Raw genomic sequence first — 19,424 nt, forward strand, 5'->3', positions numbered from 1 at the left:
TTTTTTTATTCTTGTGGGGTGATGTGACAAACTCGGTCACTTAATTTGGGTGGGAGGGGGTTGTTTTGGGGCCACACCCAACTCTGCTCAGGGGTTACTCATGGCTCTGCACTCAGGAATCACTCCTGGCAGTGCTCAGGGGGAACATGGGATGCCAGGGATTGAACCCAGGTTGTTTGTGTACAAGGTTAGTGTACTACCCTTTATACTTTCACTCTGAACTCCATTTAACTCTTTTGGGAGAAATTGGGGGTATACCTGAGCACCCCTGGGTGTGAGCCCCCAAAAAAAGTTCTTCAAAAAGGAAATAACTTTTTAAAGACATTAGTATTTTTAGGAGACTAGAGAGAAAGTACAGCAGATAGAGTACCTTGCACGCACTAGCCTGGATCTGATCCCCAGAATCCCATATGGTCCCCTAAGCACCACCAGGAGTAATTCCTGAGCCAGGAGTAAGCCCAAACACCACCTGGCATGGCCAAACAAATAAACACAAATAATAGAAACATCACTTTTCAAAAAGGCAGTTTTGGTTTATCAATGCCAATCATGCTATCAGCAGTGTAAACAAGGTGGTGTGGTAGGAAAAGCTTGTTTGTTTTTTTCATCTTTGTGTTCTCTGTTCCCCTTCTAGAAGTTGATCATCCTTCCCTCTCAAATTTCTAGTGTTTTTCCAATCTTACCTAGCTGGAAAGAGTCATTTACACTAAAGTGTCAGGCAGCTCATGGTACCCTATTAAGGCTACTTGCATTTTGGAAAAAGAATGGGTATGGTAACAGATGACTGGATGGACAGGCAGATGGACATGTGTGTGGGTGAGTGGATGAACGGATGGATGGATGGATGGATGGATGGATGGATGGATGGATGATGGATGGATGATGGATGGATGGGTGGATGGATGGATGGATGGATGGATGATGGATGGATGGATAATGGATGGATGGGTGGATGGATGGATGATGGATAGATGATGGATGGATGGATGGATGGATGATGGATGGATGGGTGGGTGGGTAGATGGATGCACAGATGAATAGATGGAAGGCTACTGGGTTTCAGGCACGAGATGTTCATCCAGAACCCACACCACAGAGATGTGTGTCCTGGTGAGAGCGAAATTCTGCCACTGCTTTGTTGCGCCGTAGACCTGAGCTACCCACATGCTGTGGGAACTTTCTTTGACTGACACTGGTTGTGCTAGCATGGAGTCACATCCCTTTCTGTTTATTTGTTTAAGGCTGAAAGAGCATATTCCTTTTGTGGAACAATTGAATACATGGCCCCAGATATTGTCAAAGGCGGAGACTCGGGACACGACAAGGTACGTTCTTTTTTCTGCTTCCGGTGTTCCTCTATGCGTGTTTGGCAGGTCCGTGCTAGGGAGCACAGTTGAGGCGTCCTGGCTGCACCCCGGTGGTGCTGGGCTGTCTCAGTTTCTCTTCACTCTGTAGAGTAGAACATACCTTAAGTGGTATTTTAGAGGGAAGAGATCCAAGAAATTTCTGCCTTTAACTTTCTCACGAGGCCGGAGATATTGTTGATTATCTCTGCCACAGAGATAACCGTTGCAACAACTGTGAGAGAATAAAACCCAAACTCAACATAGTCTGTTCTCCGAAGCCCTCTGAAAAGCTTGATTTTTCACCACTCTTTGCTTCCCTGTCGATGTACAGAATGATGATTATAGAAGAGACTTCGGTATATCATGAAATAATACCTAAGTCCCTTACTTTGATTCCTCCTGTTAAAGGTTGTACATCTGTGCATTCTTTGTGCTTTGTTAATGACTTTCTCCAGATAAGGAACTTGACTTTCTGTGTCCCACCTTCCTCTCTCCCTCTGTGCCTTCCAAAGTCCTACAAACGTAATATCTTAGTAGAATATTTAGAGGAAGATTGGAGGAATATCTTAACTTGGAAGAATGTTCTTCTGACTAATGACTAATGATACTTAGAAGCCTGTTATACTTCAGGGTATGTGTATTGATTTCAGGCCCAAGACTCAAACTCTGGTTATTGATCTGCACCTGTTTAAGAACACGTCTTTGGGCTAGAATGATAGCACAGAAGGTAGGGCGCTTGCCTTGCACATGACTGGGGTGGGTTCAGTCCCCACCATCCTATACAGATGCCTCGTGTGTTCAGCTTATCTCATCCTTTTTATATCATTGTTACCTGTTTTTTTTTCTTTTTGGGTTACACTCGGCAATGCACAGGGGTTACTCCTGGCTCTGCACTCAGGAATTACTCCTGGCGGTGCTCAGGGGACCATATGGGATGCTGAGAATCGAACTCGGCTCGGCCACGTGCAAGGCGAACGCCCTACCCACTGTGCTGTTGCTCCAGCCCCAGTTTGTTACCTATTCTTAAAAGTATCTCTAGGTTTGCAAATTTTGCACCATTTCTTTAAAACATTGGCCCTGAAATTTGGAAGCAGACAGCTTAAAAAATTGGACAGTTAGTATGTCATTGATAGAAACTCATGTGTTCAACTGTTACTGAAATCTTGACACTTCTAACCATGAAAGATCTAAGTTTTCATAAACTCTATATACTTTGTCTTGATTTTCATAAGGTAATTGAATTTACAAATAGATTTTAGATTTCAAATTTTGTGTTTTTGTAAAAAGAAAAGGGGGAGCAGTTAACAAACCCAAGTTCCCTACATCCAAGGAGGAAGGGCCAATAAATATTATCCTACAGATTCCCAATTTAGATTGCATTTTATTTTGTTTATTTTATATTTGAAATCTTTCCACACATTCCTATGAATGCTTTTAAGGTTACATGATTAGGTTCTATCAGGAGGATTGATTAGATGGTTATGAAAAAGTATCACCCTCAGATGGATTTTTTCAGCTATATTCTTTTATTTTCAGAAATTCTTATGATTCATTGGGCTTGAATAATAAATTAAAATTTACATCGTTACTCCCCCATCAAAAAATCCAAAGATTTCATTTAGTTAAAATTTTAGAAATTGTTGGGGCCGGAGTGATAGATAGCACAGCGGGGAGGGCATATGCCTTGCATGCGGTGAACCCAGATTCGATCCCCAGCATCCCATATGGTCCCCCCAAGCACCACCAGGAGTAATTCCTGAGTGCAGAGCCAGGAGGAACCCCTGAGCATTGCCAGGTGTGACCCAAAAAGAAAAAAAAATTTTAAAGAAGTTATTTTCAAATTTAATTTTTATTAGTTAGCCAAGAAAGTAAAACCGCTTCTAGTTTTAGAAATGACTAAAATGCTTTTCAGTGCCCTGACTGACTTTGCTGGGGTTAAGTTCTCTTATGTCCATATCTGTCCACCAAATATCTGTCTGTATACTGTCATTTATTACTTCTTATCCAGAAAACTGGATGCAAAATCTGTCAAGTAGCTTTTAAATGTACGGCTTTGTTTGTTCACTTTTCTTTTTATGAAATATCTATTAGTTGGTATTCCAAAGCTGATATTCTTCTTTCATAGGCTGTTGACTGGTGGAGCTTGGGTGTCCTAACGTATGAATTACTCACGGGGGCCTCTCCTTTCACTGTTGATGGAGAGAAGAATTCCCAGGCTGAGATATCTAGGTAAGACTTCACAAAATAATACATCATTTCTCAATGGGAAGAGCAAATTTCTGCAGGTACTGATGGGGAAAAAAAATTTTTTTTTGAACAAATAGACAAGATAAGATTTGAAACAGTAATGTTCCCTTTGTATTTATGTAGGATGTAGATAGGCTATATTTCTGTGCAGTTTATGAGACCAATCTTATCTTTATTTGCACGTGTCTAATGTCCTAATATTTGTATGTTCCCAAGCTCTTGGAAACTTAACTTAGTAAATAAATCATTACGTTTATCAAGCAGTTCATTTGATGAATGTTTATTTCCTGGTGGATACTTAATATAATTCCTTTGTGACTTTTTAAAAAATCTACACTGTACTCATTGTTTTCATAAATGTGGGCTCAGTGGAAAGCAGTACCATGATTTCTCCTTCTTGTGAAGTATCACAGCAGTATTCCAGCCCTGTTTCATAGCAGATATTGCCATTGCACTGTTAAACAGATTTATTTTATCCTTAATCAGTTAGTCTCTGTCAGCCCCAATAGACTGTCGGCTCCATAAGAGTGAGGGGTGTGTCTGGTTTGGATTCTCAGCATTTTGTATTCCAGTGCCAGCCCAGTGCTAGCTCTGTCAGAGTCAGTGAGAGTTTGCAGAATGGGTGAGTCAGTGAACTAACGGTGCTAAAGCAGGAGATTACTTGCTAGTCATGCCTTTGTCCTGTTTTTACTTGGATTTTACAACTGGAACAGAGTTGACATCAAACATTTTTTTAAAAGCGTAACTTCCGCTTCTTACCAAGATAGAATAAGAGGGATTGGATATACCCTCCTGCCTGCAACCGTTTTTGTAAATACGGACAGATATGAAGGAACAGTTTTGAAGATACTGAACACCTAGCAGTGAAGGACAGTGAGCAGTGAGAGACAGAAGGAAATGAGACAAGCCCTGGGATTACCTGCAGTGCTACCTGCCTTGGGGGGTGAGGGGGAGAGGTGAGGGGCCCAGGCAGAGAGGCTGAGAAGGATCAGAGGCTCCAGGATGCTCAGAGCAGTGGCCAGTGTTGGCAGGAAGAACACAGGGGAGGAGAAAGCTGCAGGAAAAAAAGGCCAGTGATTTGGAGAGGGCACACCAGAAGCACTGATACGCACCCTGGCGAGGAAACTGCAATGTACAGCTGTCACCTGTCTCCAGATGTGTCTGGAGATGTCACAGGCCCAGTCCCAGGAGATTTGGGAGGATGAGGGCTTAGAAATTGACAAACCTGGGTCTGAAGTTCATATCAAAATAGAGGATTCGGAATAGCCAAATCGCCTTGGAAAGAGCAAAGCATGTTTACTTCAGAGCATCCTCTAGGCTAGAGTCATTTTAGACACTATGGTGCTTGTATGAGGATGGGGAAATCTTCAGTGGGATGGAGCTGAGATTGCAGAGACACAGCACACTTGTGGTGAGGCGGCTGAAATCACCGTGGGGGCCAGCCTGCTAGAAAAGTGATTATCCTTTCCCCCTTTCTTTCCTTTTTCTGTAAGAGCCTGTAATTTACCCAGTTACTCATCATCAATTTTCAAGCATGCAGTGTCCCAACACCTGTCCCACCACCAAAATCAGCTTCTCTCCGTCAGTGTCTCTGGGCTCCTCCACACCCCAGTCTGCCTCCTTAACTAGCACATCTTCCGGTTTGGTGGTTGTAGTTGGGGCCGTGCTCACAGTGTTATGGGCTGTGGGGTGTAGGCAGTAGATCTAAAGGATGGTCTTTTAAAGAAGTGGTCCTTTAAACACACTGGCTGCTTAGATGATGGAAATGAACTCTCCACCCTAAGTTCTTCGTGCCAGACGAAGCGAATGATATTGGATCACAACTTGAAAATCTTTGACCTCAGATTGTTAGACGTTTCTATAATATACAAAAAGCATACAAAGAGGGGCTAGAGATAGAACAGCAGGGAGGGTGCTTGCCTTGCACATAGTTGATCAAGGTTCGATCCCCGGCATCCCACATGGTCCCCTGAGCACTGCCAGGCGTAATTTCTGAGTGCAGAACCAGGAGTAATCCCCGAACATCATCAAGTATGACTGCACCAGAAAAAAAGAAAAAGAAAAAGATCCACAAAAGAAAACAAAATGAACTGGTATCTAGACTCTATAAAGAATTCTCAGCACTCAAGAAAAACCAAACTCCATTTGTAAAATAAGCAAAAGATTGAACAAAACTGTTCACCCAAGACCTTTTGGTGGCAAATCAGCTCATGAAAACATGACCTACACCACGAGGCTTTAGGGAAATGAAAATCGAAACCCAAATGAGATATCATCATAAATTCACTAGAATGTTTTGAAATAGAGATCCCAGAGCAATGGTAGAGCACTTGCCTTGCATGTGGCCAACCCAGATTCTATTCCCAGCATTCCTTATGGTCCCCTAAACCCACCAGGAATGATCCCTGAACACAGCCAGGAGTAAACCCCGAGCATAGCTGGGCCCCAAAACCAAAACTAAACTAAAATAAAAAATAAAGAGACTGACTAGAAAAAGGGTTCTCCACAGAAACAGAACCAGTAGAACATTTGTGTGTGTGTGTGTGTGTCTGTGTGTGTTTGTATGTGTGTGTCTGTGTGTGTAAGGATAAATCATCTTAACTGATTCTGTGGGAAAATTTTTTTTAGTTGAATCCTTGTGAATTACAGCACTGCAGTTATTCATGATTGAGTTTCAGGCGTTCGGTGTTCCAACACCAGTCCCTTCACCAGTGTCCACTTCTCTCCACAGTTTTCCCGTTTTCCCTCCCACCCCCAAGCCTGCCTCCATTTCGGCCACTTTCCTCTTCCCTTATCCCGTGTAGGCATATGATTTGCAGTCCTGTTACCGAGAGGGGCTCATGTGTATCACTTGACTTCCTTTCATCCCCATCCTCCCTGAGATCTGCCCTCAGAACATTCTGTCACTTAGGGGAAGTCTCTTAATCTCAACCACCAACCCCAGTGCTGATCTTAGCTGGAAACGTCCTGAAATTATGCTTGATCTGGGTGACCTGTGGCTAGATCTGATGGTACTAATTAAGATCACAAGTCCAACCCCTGTCATTTGGCAGCCATAAGCAGCTCCTTAAACTTTTCTTCATCCTCAAATAAAGACATATAAAACAAATTAAGAGGACAAGGTTATAGTTCTCCCTAACACAATATTGCTCTCATACCTAGCGCAAAAACTCACTGAGCCCTTTCCCAGAGGACATAAACTTTTTTTCCCCCCATGTTTGTCTGTTTTTGTTTTGGGGAACACATTCAGCAATGCTTAGGGATTACTCATGGCTCTGCACTCAGGAATCACTCCTGGCAATGCTCAGGGGACTGTATGGGATGCTAGGATCTAACTTGGTTGATACTGTGCAGGGCAAGCGTCCTTCCCATTGTACTATCTCTCTGGCCTTTTGTTTTTTATTTGTTTGTGTAGGGCTGGAGCGATAGCACAGAGGTAGGGCATTTGCCTTACGTTAGCCAGCCCGGCTGAGCTGGGTTCGATTCCTCCTCCCCTCTTGGGAGAGCCTGACAGGCTACCGACAGTATCTCGCCAGTGTGACAAAGCCAAACACAATAACAACATGTCTCAAAATGGAGACGTTACTGGGCCCGCTTGAGCGAATCGATGAACAACGGGAGGACAGTGACAGACAGTTGTTTGGGGGGGCACACCCAACAATACGTAGGGCTTACTCTTGACTTTGCACTTGGACTCACTCCCTGAGAGGGCTTGGGAAACTGTATGGGTGCTGGGGATCGAACCCAGGTTGAATGCATGCAAGGCAAGCACCCTGTCCACTGTACTATCTGCTTCTAGAGTAATGTTCCCTCTTCTTAAACCTCCATTCCTTAAATCTGCATTGTAAGCCAGCAAAAATTAACGCAGTGATTTATAAAAAAAAAAAGTGCATCTCATCTTTCCTAGTAACTATTTGTACATACCCTGTTGTATTCATAGCAAATTAAGGAGGAAATACTCATGATCACCAAATCATAGGTATTGTTTATGGCATCTTCTGCTACCTTCTACAACCTTCTACTATCACTCCGTATTTCTTTGCTACTAACAAGCCTTGGCTGGTCAGGTTTTTGTTTGGGTTTTGGTTTGGTTTGACAGTTCTCAGGGCTTATTCCTGTCTCTACGCTCAGGAGACACTCCTGATGGGACTCAGGGGACCACATGGGATACCAGGAATTGAACCCAGGTTGTCCTCATGTGAGGCATGCCTTGTCCCCTCTTGTATTTCTCTAGCCTCCGGCCAGTTGTTTTTTCTTTTTTCTTATCAATGGGGTGATCCAAACCTTCATCCTGAAAAATCCGGGCTATTAGTAATATTGCTGAGATTGTAATAGTTTTCTGGTGCCCTTAATTCCCGAGCAGGGAGAGATACTGAGGTGAGGCACCTCTTGGGTTCTAACCATCATCTTCCTTTCTTCCACTGTGGAGTGCCCTTTGCCCTTCCTTGCAAAGGCTGCTGGGTAAAGTCAGGGCTGGTGAAGTCTCCTGTTCTAGGCCACCTAGGGATACCCAGCCTCATTAGGCAGCTCCGTGCACTGTGGAAACTAATCCCTACCACCAGGATCGGGGAGTGCTGTGGTCCTCAGGCTGCGACAAGGTTATCTGTGCTCTTTGCAGTTAAGGGAAATAGTCCCAATCTCCTTTCCAGGATCCAGGTCTTGGCCTTCATCATAGAAAAGAATCTAAGATGATGTGCAGTGAAGCAAAAGGAAATTTGTTGAAGATAATAAGCTCTGTCCAAGGCAGAACAAGTGTAGTAGGCCAGCTCAGAGAACTGCCAGGAGGTGAGGTTCTGGGTCGGGGGTGTATATTCAGCAGAAAGTGGGGCTTTTCCAGGAAAAGTCAACCCTTGGGTAGGGATCTCTTAGCATTGGGGGTAGTCCCCACCTCTTCTGTCCATATCTGGTCATTTTGGAACTATCAGCCGTGAGTCACATGCAGGACAGGAGTGGGGAGAGGGGTTACGATCATTTCATTGAATCACATCGTACTGCAGTAAAAGGTCAGTTGTAGTGGATTCTCTGCCCAAGTTAGTCCCGCCCTTCAGTTCCAGAGTGTTTGATCACGTGGTTCTGTGGCTCTTGGGTTCAGAGAGCATTGTCAGAGTGCCAAAAGATCCCCATGGAAACTTCCGCACCTTGCTGGTGGCTTCAGTAGCCAGGATCAGTCACCCTAGTCAACCCTATTGCCCCTTCTTCATATCGAGGCTTCTGGATCCCCATGTGCCCAGGCGAAGTCTTCCTTCTGCTGCAGCGGAACCACTGGCAGAGAGTTCAGGAGAACCATCGGCCCCAGAACCAAGACCTCCCAGGAAGCTGAGCCTAAAGTCCCAGGGACACGAAGCAAGCATTGTGCCAGCAGGTCCCGAGCCTGTTACTGGAGGGTCTCATGCCCATACCTGCACTTGATTCCCGGACCCATGAATCCTGGCTGTGGGAAGCGTGTTCCGCCTTCTGGAAAAGCCAGCCTGGCCGGGATTGCCACCTAACCGAACCGTGGCCATTCTGGGGGGCTGTGAAGCCAGTGGCTTTAAGACTGAAGAGAAGTCAGTCAGGGCGGTGGGTTCTGTGAGCCTGAGCCCTCCAGGTACGCTTTGGCTCTGGAACGTGTTCTTGGATCAGCTTCAGTACCACAGAAAATGCCGTGACAGCAGGCGAGGCATTGTGTGGGTCCCGGGTGGTGGTGTGGAGGCCAGGGAAGGCATCCTGGGAATACAAAAGACCGCCCCGTCCAGCATGGAGGGCGGCCCCAGAGAGTCATCCCACTGCCCTGTAGTAGGTCACCCCCGGGATGGGCAGGGTGCGGGCTGTGTTGGTCTCTGCTGTCTGTCAGATCACCCCAGGAATGACAGTGTGATGGGGGCTCTCTGCAGGTCTATGCTTCCATCTGGCTGAGTCTCAGTGACAGCCTTGGCCAGCCCAGCCCTGCTGAGGGTCTGTTGCTCGACCCACGCTATCCTAACCGCCATCCCTGCTATGCTGGCCACGTGGCTCACGAGCCCACTGGGCACTGGCTAGGGTGGCTGGAGAAAAATGCTAAATGCCATTCGCACCGGTCATCCTAGGAGTTTGGTTCCAGAATCCTCCTCTGCTCTGGTCACCTCGTGCTAACATTCACATGGAACCCAGGGAGTTTTCACTTTCCTTTTTCCTGCCCATTCATAGAGATTCGCCCATGTATCCTTCCCCCGCCAAATGCTTCGGTCCCCTCATCTTCCCTGTCACAGAGCTGACCATTTAGGCAAACCATGAAACTGCACATCTGGGCACATCCGGCCTTTTCTCCTTTTGGGCAAAATGGACCAGAAGATGCACTGTACTCAACTATGATGGGAAACCTGGGCCGGCCTTGTGCAAGGCAAGCACCCTACCCGCTGAGCTGCGACTCTGGCCGTGGGTGCTCTTTCTCCCACCCAGCAGCCCATCACGGGGAAGTGGACATTGGTGTCCAGCCTGAGCAGATCTTCAAGGCACAAGTAGGTTATGTGAGGAAGTGGTCCAAAGGTCCCACTCTGCTGCCTTCCCTCTCCTCTTCTGCAGTCAACAGCCTCACGGCGGTGGGGGTGGGGGGGTATTCCCACCCTATTCAGAGAAGACTTAGGCTTGGTTCAGAGATGGTTCTGCAGGCTCCGTACCACAGCAAACCGCAGAGGTGCTACCAGGGCAGCCCCGAAGGATGGTGGGGAAAGAGAAACTGCCCCGGGGGCGGGGATGGGGGGTGATGGAGGGGAGCTAGAATGAATTCCTATCACTGCATCTTCTAGTTCATTATTCACCTCCACAGACTTATGATTCTTTGATTTGGATGTGTGTGTGTGTGTGTGTGTGTGTGTGTGAGAAAGAGAATGTGTGTGTGAGAGAGAGTGTGTGTGTGAGAGAGAGAGTGTGTGAGTGTGTGTGTGTTTGTGGTTTGTTATTTTTGTTCTTGCAGCAATAGCATAGTGGTAGGGCATTTGCGTTGCACGCAGCCAACATGGCCGACCCGAGTTCGATTCCTCTGCCCCTCTCGGAGAGCCCGGCAAGCTACCGAGAGTATCTCGCCCGCACGGCAGAGCCTGGCAAGCTACCCGTGATGTATTCGATATGCCAGACACAGTAACAACAAAGTCTCCAATGGAGACGTTACTGGGCCCGCTTGAGCAAATCGATGAATAATGGGAGGACCGTGACAGTGACTGAAATTTGCAAACTGTGTAATAATTGAAATATCCTACATTGCCTTTCCCTCTCCTACGATCATTTTGAATGTCTTTCCTGGTGAAAAATCTTTTCATAGTCTGTTCTTTTTTTTTTTTTTCAGACACGTACCTTTCAGATAAATGTATCATTATCGTGTCCCCAAACACCCTAATTAGCTACAGCATTTTCCTCATCATTGAATTTTTCTGCTGCTTAATTACTATGACCTTCCCTGAGCTATGCATAATTTTTTTTATGTTTTTTCCCTTCCTGCTTCAAAATACTGTTATCCAAGATACCTCCTTGCCTGTTATTGTCCACAGTAGCATAAATCAGAACAAAAATGTTTTGTGGTAAATCAGATTTCAAAAATTGAAGACTTTCGAAGGAGGATAAAATTTACTTCTAGCTGTAAAACTCCATCAGTCGGGGTCCCCAAGAGGCCCTGCCTTGGTGTCCGCCTTGAGGCCCCACAAACTCATCCCTGCACCCTCGGTGGAGCTGAGTCCAGGAAGCCCCTTCAGTTATGGGACAATTCAGAGGGGTGTAGTTTCCTCCCCCTTAAAGCTTAGATGTCCTTTCATTTCTGTGCTTCCATCTTGGGCCTCTCCTTTAAAGCTGCATTTGTCACTTTGGGGTTTTGGGTTTTTTGGATGGGAATCTCCCAAGCAGTGCTCAGGGAACCTGGGGGCCACCCCTGGCAATGCTCAGCCAGGCCTCTGTTGGGTGCAAAGACCTGAGGCGGGGCATGGCACCCTGGGACATACCAATGGTGGTGCTGGGCAATCCTCACCCAGAGCCAGGAACCCCAACCAGCATGCCTCGGCAGGGGGTATAACACTGTTTCAATCATGCCAGCGGACCCAGTTGAGCTCACACTCCAAAACTGGGGCCCGAGCAAAGACAAGAACTTGGTCCTATGCTTTAACTGATGGAAGATGGAACATTGACAGGCAGCTGGCTGGTGAGCACAGGAAGCAGACATTCCCAAGCATGTTCTTTTGCAGAGCCGGGTCTGGACCCCCTCAAGGATGTGAGCACACGAGGAAGATGTCCCCAGGTTACCGGGGTTACAGAGCGGACACCCACATGCCCTCCTGACTTCCAGACTCAGCTGCCCTTGCTCTCTAGTGCCAAGCGGCCAGGAGGTCTCTTTGTCCTCATCAGCAGTGCCGAATTAGGGACCACCAGGACCACCTGCAGCAGGACGGGGGAGGAGGAGAGGGAAGGGAAACCAGTGGTGGGGGGATCCAACTGTCAGCCACACCCATGCATCCCGACCCTGTGATCTCCGGCCGTGGCCCCCCTTGTTGAATTTCTTCCAGGTTGAAGGGCCCTGCCAGGCACTGACACTGCCATCCTGCGTCTGCCTCCCTACAAGCAGGGGTCCCTGGGTCCCTAAGGGCTACATTCCCAGGGTGTCCTCTCACCATGCGCTCAGGCCTACAGGATGCAGAACTCCCAGCTAGCCCAGCATCTTACAGCACAGCGACCCCTTTGTCTTTATCTGCCTGCGGGAACCATTTCCCAGATTATTTGAGGGCCCGAGAGGTAGGGCAGTGGGTACGACACTGGATCCACACTCCCTTTGCACACAGGTGATCCCCAGACCTCCCTCCTACACACACACACACTACCCCTGGCACACCAGCACCCCTAGACGTAAGCCCTGAGCCAGGAGTAGCCCCCGGTCACCACTGGGGGTGACCCAACACCAGCCCCTCTCCCCCAAATGATGTTTATATGCGATTTGAGCATCCAGGAATAAGATGTGCACGATTCGTTTGTGTGTTTCTTCCATTGTGCAGTGTCTTAGAGGAGGTCGCTCAGCATAGAGCACTTACCTATGTGAGGCCCTCTCTCTCTCTCTCTCTCTCTCTCTCTCTCTCACACACACACACACACACACACACACACACACACGTGCACGCACACCACAGTAGTGTTAAATAAGACTGCGTGAACTCCTTAGGCTAAGAGTTGGCAAACTCTGGCCTCTAAATCCATATTCCATCGTCTGTGTTTTGTATCATCTGACAACTGAGCATGATCTTCACACTCCAAAATTGTTGGAAACTCTCCAAAGACGTGCTTCGTGCTGTGCGAAAAGTAAAGGGAATGCAGATTTCCGAGTCCAGTTTCAGTAGCCGCCACCATGCGTGCTCGTTATCTTCTCCCCTCCAAGGTCCTGCCTGCCTGGAGTGGCCGGGCTGAGTATTTGCTGCAGGGATGGCCCCACAGACAGAACCTGGAGTATTGACCCGCTACTTTGCGGTCGTTACCCATCATCCTTTGCTAAGTCACAAATCGCCACCATATAGAGCAGCTTCAAGCAAGATTAAGCAGTTGCTGGACTCTGGGTACAGCTCGGCCAAGCCCTCTGGGTGCTTTCTCGGTGGTTCTGTTGGACGGCACCGAGTGCGTCCTCAGAGCCCTCACACTGGGCAGGTAGCAGGAAGAGGGGGTGTTCACAGCCCAACCATGAGTGCGACTTCTGTGATTTTTCTGTATTGGACAAGCCCTGAGAAACTCCCCAGGCCAAGCCACATCCAGGGGATGAGCGTGAGGATGCAGAGACCATGGTCTTTGGGACCATCTCATGTATCTGCCAACGGGGCCCTTCCCCAAACATGTTTGCCTTTTGGTTTAGGTGGTTTCTGGGCCTTCCAAGAGTCTTTATATTTAGGTGATTGTTTTTTTTTTTGGGGGGGGGCTCTTTTTGGGTCACACCTGGCGATGCACAGGGGTTACTCCTAGCTCTGCACTCAGGAATTACTCCTGGAGGTGCTCAGGGGACCCTATGGGATGCTGGGAACCGAACCTGGGTCAGCCGCATGCAAGACAAACGCCCTCCCCGCTGTGCTATCGCTCTAGCCCAAGGTGATTGTTTTAATACACCAGCTCTTATAAATCTTATGAACACAAAATCGCAGCAGGGATCCTGCTGCTTTAGATTTGGTCCCTGGTGACTAGTCAGCCACACCTCATATTATCCCATTTATATTTTTAAAAGCCTCTGCTTAGAGATGGCTTGCTTTTAGAGTCATACATAGAATAATTTAGGTGTCATTATGTTTTACCCTGTTCAGAAAGAGATCAGATTCTTTTTTTTTTTCCTTTCTTATCCTTCTTAGAGCTTTCTGGTAAAAACCCTTACTGACTTATTTTTATCAAGCCTTCTTGACTCTCAATAGAAAGAAATAGCTCTGGGTCATTACCAGCTCATCAGGTGGGAGCACACGTGCTTCAGGCAAGCGGCCCAAGGTTGGATTCCCGGCACCGGCACCGCCAGGGGTGAGCTGGGAGTAGCCCTTGGGCCCTTTTTGGCACAGGCGAAAAAACCAAGAGAAAGAAGAGAAAGAAAACAGGCTCCTTGGAAGAGACGATGGTGTAGCCACAGCTGCCTTGGTGCGGGTCCGCTGCTGGGGTTCCTTGCTGGGAGTCCGTGTTCCCCAGGGGTCTCCCCACTCCCCAGGGCTGTGGCACCCACTTAGGGTGATCTGGGTGAGGCCAACAGTCACACTCACAGGACACCTTCTGCTGGCGTCAGGCTTCACTGTCACTCACTGGACTTTCTAGAAGGTTCCAGGTCGGCATCACAGGACAGAGTCAGACATCTTCATCAGGAGTCCTTCCTGCCAGTAGTGGCCAGCAGAGGGCACACCGGGTCATCAGTCCCCTGAGAGCAAGGAGCAGGGTTAGGTCTGGGCTGACCCCCAGAGCAGAAGTTCCACAGATGCCCAGCAGGCAGGAGAGCGAGCCCCCCCAGGGTTCTCAGCGAGAGGGTTCAACGGTCCAGACCAGAGCAGTTGAAAGCACCTGCCCACACCCTCTCCGGGAGCACAGCCTGACCCCTGGCCCCGGCTGCCTGTTCCTGACCCGCAGATTGCAAGCAAATGAGCCCCACGCGTTAAGCTGAGGTTAGTCTCCCCGGGAGAAAAGATCTGAGGGGCTCGAGAGGACCTTTCTCCCCCTGCATGCACCCAAACTTCTGGTTTCTTCCTGGTATTTTAAATTTTGGCCACCCCTGGCTCTGTGCTCAGGCCTCACTCCTAGCTCTGTGCTCAGGGCTGACTTCCTGGCTCTGGGCTCAGGGCTTACTCTTGGCTCTGTCGTCAGACCTCACTCCTGGCTCTATGATCAGGGATCACTCCTTACTCTGTGCTCAGGGCTCACTCCTGGCGGGGCTAGAGGGACTAGAGTTGGTGCCAGGGACCGAGCCAACATCAGCTGCAGGCCAGGCAAGCACCCTGTCTGCTCTATATCACTCTGCCCCTCTTCCTGGCTCAGAACATGGCCCTGCTGAGGTCACACATGCACCCTCACCCCCAAGGTCTGGGTGGTCCTGCTTTCCTTCCAAGCCAACCGGGAGGCCATTCTTTCCCTCGGGGTTCCAGACCCACTCTGGCCATTTCTGTCCCTCAGGAAAGGCAACTATGAGGAGGGCCTTTCACTTCTGGGCTAAAGAAGTGGAGGTGTTTATGCATGATGGAATACTATGGTGGTCTCTATCCCTCCACATCAGCACCTTTTTTCTTCAACAAACCAAAATAAACAAATGAGGCGACATCAAACGAAAAGGATTTTGCATGGCTGAAACTCTGACCCCAAGTACAGGCCTTGAGAGGGGGTTTAGTGGGTCGGGTGCTTACCCTGCACAAGCACAAACCAGGGTCTGGCCCCAGCACCCCGGAGAGCACCCTGCCGTAGGTGCGAGCCAGAGCCAGGAGCACAGAGCCAGGTGCACTGTCGGGTGTAGCCCCCAAACCAAAACAATAGCAATCTAAGTTAAAAGAGACCTTGAAACATGAAAATACTTGCCCATCACCAGATAAAGGGCTGCTACCCAAGATACAGAAAGCCTCCAGAAGACTCACCCACAGGAAAGCCAACAGTCCCACACCAAAACGGGGAGAAGAGACCAAGAGATACTTTCTCAAAGAAGATATGTGGATGGTGTTTGGAAAAAGTGTTTATGGCCACTTGTGCACAGGGAATTGCAAATTAAAATGAATTCCTGTCATGGGCCAGTGACAGTGACATTTACCAAAAGGACAAGAAGACAACCCAGGCCAGTGGGAATGTGGCAAGAAAGGCCTCCATGGAGACAGTCCAGAAATTTCCCAGAAATGTAAGAGGGCTACCACATGACCCAGTAATTGCTCCTCTGTACTTTACCCCACCCCCCAAACACCGAAGTGTTGATTTGGAAAGGTGATGTGCACCCCGGGTTCATGGCAGAACTGTGGTACTGTAACCGGAATTTGGGAACAACCCAGATATCAACCAGATAACAACCCAGATAACAACCCAGAGGCTGGGATAAAGAAGCGGCACTATTTATACATAATGGAATACTCTGCGGCCACAAGACAAGATGAAGGCAGGCGGGGCCAGAGGGTATCATGTTGGATAAAATAAATCCGAGAGTGAAGGACAGATTCTAGATGATGTCACTCTCTTTGGTGTAGGAAAATAACATGACATTATGGGACAATGACAAACCTGGATTTATAAGACTGAAGTGACTGGACTGTGGGGAGGAGGGAGGAGTGGAGAGGAGGGAAAGAGGCGGAGTGGAAATGCGACAGGCCCGTGATGGAGGGACTCGGTACTCACGTGGACATGGTGGAGTGCAGTGACTTTTTGTTTTGTGTGGGATTTTTTGCTTTTTTTTTTTGTTGTTTTGAGCCACACCCGTCGATGCCCAGGGGTTCCTCCTGGCTCATGCACTCAGGAATTACTCCTAGCGGTGCTCAGGGGACCATATGGGTTGCTGGGAATTGAACCCGGGTCAGCCAAGTGCAAGACAAACACCCTACCTGCTTGTGCTCTCGCTCCAGCCCAGGTGCAGTGACTTTGTATATCAAAATTGTGAAAGTGAACATTCCTGTAACTCCTGGGGGTGAATGGTGAATAGTGGGATTGACTCGCTCCTGGAGGGCTGCGTGCCTCATGCTTCACGGGCTTACCAGGCCCATCTGTATTCCAGTAGCAAGTAAGAAAACGCATCCTGACCTACTAGCAGCCCCTGGGAAAGCCACATTTTCCTGGGCTCCATTTCCCATGTCCAGAGTTGCGCCCTCTCCACATGGCTGTGACTCCCATTCCATACCCCTTCTTCAGTGACAACTGCACCCCCACTGCCCCATCTTCCTGCCAACACACAGGGAAAGAGGAATTTCCCTTTCATGTCCCTTTCATGTCCCAGCACTAAAACTCACTTTTCTGAGTCAATGGCATGCTCTTTCCTGTGTAGAATCTCTCATCATCAAATCTGGGCCATACCATAGTTCAGCCTCTTCTAGCCCCTAGCCTTCCCTTTTCAGTTAAATATTGGATGCAGGGCAGAGGGGTGGTGGTCTCCCTTTGGGATTGACTCACGCTGAAAGACGGGCCTTGGTTTCTGCTGCTTTCGGTCACAAAACTGTCATGACTTGGTATCTCGTTGGGAATGTTCTCGCTGCCTCCAAGTGTGTTCCACTGTACTTGTTCTGGCTAAAAATACCATCAGCTGCAGCTTCACTTCTGGTGGTTGTAACAGCAAGTTTCATCTGCCCACAGGAGAATATTGAAAAGTGAGCCTCCGTACCCCCAAGAAATGAGTGCTGTAGCTAAGGACTTAATCCAACGCCTGCTGATGAAAGATCCCAAGAAAAGATTGGGATGTGGACCCCGTGATGCTGATGAAATCAAAGAGCATCTCTTTTTTCAGGTGAAATGAGTTGAAACGTAATGGATCTGTCTGCCTGGCCGCTAGAACCAGGGTACTCGGCATCCTTAGGGAAGGGTGTGGAATTCCCACCTTTGGGTCGAGTTCTCTGTTTTCACATAAAGCCAGTCCACTGTTACGCACACACAGTACAGAACACCAAGGATTGGTCAGACGTGTACTTGTAGAGAAGGAGATAGTGGTTTTCTCCCTCAATGAAATGGGGTGAGGTGGGGAGGCGGGGAAACCTACCTATTAATCGGTTGGTCTCTGAGTATTGATTTTTCTTTATGTATGTTAATAGTTTCATCTCTTTGTCTTCCCAGGAAGAACTATAGCTAATTCAGATCTGCCTGTTTCTCAGTTATAGGTGGGGAATTATTCGTAAATGTTCCTTAACACTTGTGGTGGCCATGTCTTAATCTGAGTGTAGACAGTTTCACAGACACCAAGCGTTGGCTCAACTTAGCTTACTCAATTTAGTAGCCCCTGCCCTCCAAAAAGCCACCAGAATTTTAGATAACTAACAGGAAAAATGAAAAAGTCCAGAGAAATATAGCACAGCAGATAGGGTGCTTGCCTTGCACATGGCCGACCCAGGTTTGATCCCTGGCACCTCATATCATTTCTGTGCCCAACAGGGTCAGACATGACCACAAAAATGGCAGAGCTGGGGAGTGGGCAATGTGTCTTGATAGATAGTACAGTGGGTAGGACTCTTTCCTTGCATGCACCTGATCAGGGTTCAATCCCTGACATCTCATATGGTCCCCTGAGCACCATCAGGAGTAATTCCTTAGTGCAGAGCCAGGAGTAACCCCTGAGCACCGCCAGTTATGGCCCCAAAGCAAAACTAGCTAACAATAAACTAGTAAAAGAGATGAACTGAGTTGACTATCATCTCCATCTAAATGGCCAAACTTCAGGTACCCTTGCTTGCAAGAGTTCTGAGTTCAGGACTTTGACATAATTTCATCCCATCAGCAAGACTGACCTAAATATTGTTCTCAAAGGGCCAGCTAAGTTCTATTTTAGTTCTGCAAATGGAGTTTTTACATTATTATCACAAATGAAAATAGCATACCAAAGCTAAGAAAAGAATTTTGTTATGTGAGCTATAAATTTTTTATGTTTTTATTAAATATAGGAAAAGTACATAAATAAACATAGAAAATTAGTTGATTGAATATAAGAACAGTCTCCTTGTACTTCTGTGCTTAGAACAGGGCACATTCATTTCAGTCTCTTGGTATAAAAATTTTAAATATGTCAATGCATGTCTTGCAGAAGTTCAGTGACAATGAGAAATGAATTTAAAATAAAATTTTCATGGATTTTATAGATTAATATGGCTTGGAATGGTTAATATTTGAAAAAATATCACATATCTAGAAGTTTGGCTCAAAAATGAATAGTAATATAAAATTCAAGAAATAGTCAAGCAAATTACTGTCAATTATACCTTCAAGTGTCTTTTTTTATGGTTTCCAGTATTTATAGTTATTATAGTTATTGCAGTATATCTTTCAGACTAGAGATACGTCTCTTTTCTCTATCTTAGTGGAGTAATTTTAGATTACTTAATTGCCTTGGCTTTTTAAAATTAGTGACACTTAAGGAACGATGAGATTTCTACTTGTAAAGACCTCGATGGAGTGGAGGTGGATATTAGCATTCAGTGCTCTATATGCTAAATGTTCTTCTAATGGCATATTTCTCTAAATTACTCCTTCACTCTAGAACTTTCTCTTAATGTACATACAGTAGCTAAGTACAGGCCAAGTATTTATTAAGGAAAAACATCGCTGACATTTGGAGGAAAGACATTAACTAGAGGGTTGCTTAGAAGACTGTCTGGATGCTAACATACCCATTCATGTTGAAGTGAAAAGCTCGTCTGGAGAGTGAGTTCAGTGGGCTGAATTACTTTGTATGTGGGT

The 19,424-nt window shown here is 47.2% G+C and overlaps 1 protein-coding gene across 1 annotated transcript in view; it reads left to right on the forward strand.

Moving 5' to 3' along the window:
* Positions 1-19,424, forward strand: part of RPS6KA5 (ribosomal protein S6 kinase A5) — a 212,667-nt gene that overhangs the window by 155,887 nt on the left and 37,356 nt on the right. The window contains exons 6-8 of the mRNA XM_056133486.1: positions 1,242-1,325; positions 3,472-3,575; positions 17,337-17,487. Of these exons, the coding sequence (XP_055989461.1) occupies positions 1,242-1,325; positions 3,472-3,575; positions 17,337-17,487 (339 nt within the window). The remainder of the gene's footprint in view (positions 1-1,241; positions 1,326-3,471; positions 3,576-17,336; positions 17,488-19,424) is intronic.

The sequence above is a fragment of the Sorex fumeus genome, unplaced genomic scaffold (assembly GCF_029834395.1).
Source record: "Sorex fumeus unplaced genomic scaffold, SorFum_2.1 ptg000098l, whole genome shotgun sequence".
Taxonomy (NCBI): Eukaryota; Metazoa; Chordata; class Mammalia; order Eulipotyphla; family Soricidae; genus Sorex; species Sorex fumeus.